Below are 2,730 nucleotides of genomic sequence, written 5' to 3'. Positions count from 1 at the left end.
GGGGGGGTAATGGTTGCTCCTCCATGGTGGGGGAGATGATGGTTGCTCCTCCATGGTGGAGGACCTGGCCCCTCAGATAGGAACCTCACACAGCTCGGGCCCCATTAGAGACAAGGAAAGGTTTATTACCGGGGTGGATGTCCTGGAAGAGCGACTTCCAGATGGTGTACTGCAGGGGTCCCATGTACTTGGAGGTGGGGAAGTCTTCGTATGTCAGGTTGGTCTCGTGAATCTTCCCCTTTAACCTGGAGAAGGAGGAGAGAGGTCAGGACAATGGAGAGGACGGAGTACAGACAGTGCTAGGGAGACATGGCCCAATCACAGCGAGAGCCTAGCATCATGTGACACGGGAGGGGGGGGGGGGATGAGGGGGGGGGCCGAGGCTTCCTCGGGGGAGGACCTATGGGAGGCGGTTACCTCTCAGACAGCGAGGAGATCCCGGCCAGGAAGTTGTGTTTGTCGCCCTCCACCAGGCGCTCCTGCAGGATCTGCACCCCCTCCTGCACCTTGCGCAGTTGTTGGCTGTAGCGCTGGACCTTGTGCTCAATGTCGGTCAGCGTGCGGGCCGTGTCTGACTCCAGCTCCTCCAGCATGGCCTTCTGGCGCTCTCGCAGCAGTCGGTGAAGGTGCTCGAAGGCCTCGCTGATGGTGGCACGCAGGCTCTTGGCAGAGGACTGGGCAGAGAAGAGGACACGGGGTGAGTGACACATTCCCAATACATGGCAAAGCAAACCTGTCACCACAGACCTAACCGGAGCCCAACCAAAGTCACCGACATCCTCACAGCCTGACCTCCACTTCCTGGTACACCAGTTGTGTCTAAATATGACTGCGCTGTCAGTAATCAGCACTCAGTACGAGGCCTGCTAAGACACGCCCCCTCTGTTCCTCTGCACTAAAGGGGTGTGGCTGTTACTCAGCTCTGCAGTGTCAGGGCCGGAGCTACAAATCATTACTGAGGGACTGTAAAGAGATGCGAGGACTCAATTGTCGGGTGTGATTGGACACGACCCTCTAGAAAATCTGCCCCCTGGGGGGGATGGGCAGGGCAACAATTCACCTCCTGAAAATGCAAAGACAACCAGAATTTTGGTGCCCTGATGTGACCCTCAAATAATATCAGGCTGTTTAGGGGCCCCCAGGAGGTGCTTTAGATAAGGAAAGGGTGTTTAGGGGTCCCCAGTAGGTGCTTTAGATAAGATCAGGGTGTTTAGGGCCCCCCAGGAGGTGCTTTAGATAAGGAAAGGGTGTTTAGGGGCCCCCAGTAGGTGCTTTAGATAAGATCAGGGTGATTAGGGGCCCCAGGAGGTGCTTCCACCCTAAAGTGTCACCCCATAGAGATTTCCCAGCTCGGACTCACCTTGGTCTCGGCCAGTTGACGTTTCAGTAGTTGGAGGGCCTCGGTGTGGCCCCTGGCGCTCTCCTGCAGTGCCTGGAGCTGCTCCTTCAGTTCCCGCTGTAGAGAGACAGCGGAGAGGTCAGACTGAGCCTGCTTCCATCATCTACATACAGGGGGCCCCTGAGGTGAGGGGGCCCCGCACACAGCCACTCCCCTTAATGTAATGTAAACAGATCACAGGTCAGCAATGACATCATAAGATACTACAAGTCCCAACATCCCCACCACTGCTGTGATACTACAAGTCCCAACATCTCCACCACTGCTGTGATACTACAAGTCCCAGCATCTCCACCACTGCTGAGATACTACAAGTCCCAACATCCCCACCACTGCTGAGATACTACAAGTCCCAACATCCCCACCACTGCTGAGATACTACAAGTCCCAACATCTCCACCACTGCTGTGATACTACAAGTCCCAGCATCTCCACCAGTGCTGTGATACTACAAGTCCCAGCATCTCCACCACTGCTGTGATACTACAAGTCCCAGCATCTCCTGCCATTGGTAGATCTCCCCAGTGGTGGTCGCGTGGCTCCCGCACTCACCTGCAGCTCCTCGAAGGCCTCGTCCACGTTGGTCACCTGGTGTTGCTCGTGCAGCGAGGGCTCGTCACAGAAGAAGCAGACCACGGCGCGGTCGGTCAGGCAGAAGAGCTTCACCTTGTCGTGGTCCTTGCAGGGGAAGGAGCTGCGCTGGGCGCTCAGGATGGCGTCCAGGGGGAAGGCTGCGTACCTCTCCACGATGTTGGACAGTTTGAGGCTGGGGGACAGAGTGGGCTCCGAGAAGGTTCTCCGGCACTCCGGACAGTCCAGGGGCCCCCCATGTTTCTGGCGGCTCCAGTGCTCCGCAATGCATTTACGGCAGAAGTAATGTTCACAACCGAAGCTCACCGGGTCCTGGTAGATGCTGAGACAGATGGAGCACAGCAACTCGTCCTTCAGACAGCACGCCATCCCCGAGGAGACCGCACGTCCCGCAGTTGTAGTACACACATCATACATGTCCTATATACATATGAAGCACACATGTATGTTCATGAAGCACACATCAATCTGATCTACATACACATAGTGGGGGAGGGGTCACCTGTCAGTCTGTCCTCCACCTTCCCCATCAGCTGCACCCGGAGGAGATGAAGATGAGGATGGAGATGATGGCTGAGCCCCCCACTCACCTGAGACCTGGATCTGCCCTCTGCTGCCCCCGCTTTGCCCTCTATGCCCCCCAGGTGTGCATTGCCCCCTCCCGGCTCCAGCCACCTCTCTCCAGCAGCTCCAGGTCAGAAAGCAAATGTGATCCCACCCCTGGGAAGATGGGAGAGACC

The 2,730-nt window shown here is 56.8% G+C and overlaps 1 protein-coding gene across 1 annotated transcript in view; it reads right to left on the bottom strand.

Annotated features, from left to right (window-relative positions):
- TRIM62 (tripartite motif containing 62) overlaps nucleotides 1–2,379 on the bottom strand; it is an 18,684-nt gene extending 16,305 nt beyond the window's left edge. Inside the window, exons 1-4 of the mRNA XM_018574966.1 lie at nucleotides 1,952–2,379; nucleotides 1,361–1,456; nucleotides 418–674; nucleotides 130–245 (exon numbers count right to left, since the gene is read on the bottom strand). Of these exons, the coding sequence (XP_018430468.1) occupies nucleotides 130–245; nucleotides 418–674; nucleotides 1,361–1,456; nucleotides 1,952–2,359 (877 nt within the window). The 5' untranslated portion in view covers nucleotides 2,360–2,379. The remainder of the gene's footprint in view (nucleotides 1–129; nucleotides 246–417; nucleotides 675–1,360; nucleotides 1,457–1,951) is intronic.
- Between the last annotated feature and the right edge of the window lie 351 nt (nucleotides 2,380–2,730).

Source organism: Nanorana parkeri, unplaced genomic scaffold (assembly GCF_000935625.1).
Source record: "Nanorana parkeri isolate BGI_ZX_2015 unplaced genomic scaffold, ASM93562v1 scaffold3428, whole genome shotgun sequence".
Classification (NCBI taxonomy): domain Eukaryota; kingdom Metazoa; phylum Chordata; class Amphibia; order Anura; family Dicroglossidae; genus Nanorana; species Nanorana parkeri.
Note: the sequence above shows the minus strand (reverse complement) of the source record. Positions and strands in the feature narration are given on the sequence as shown.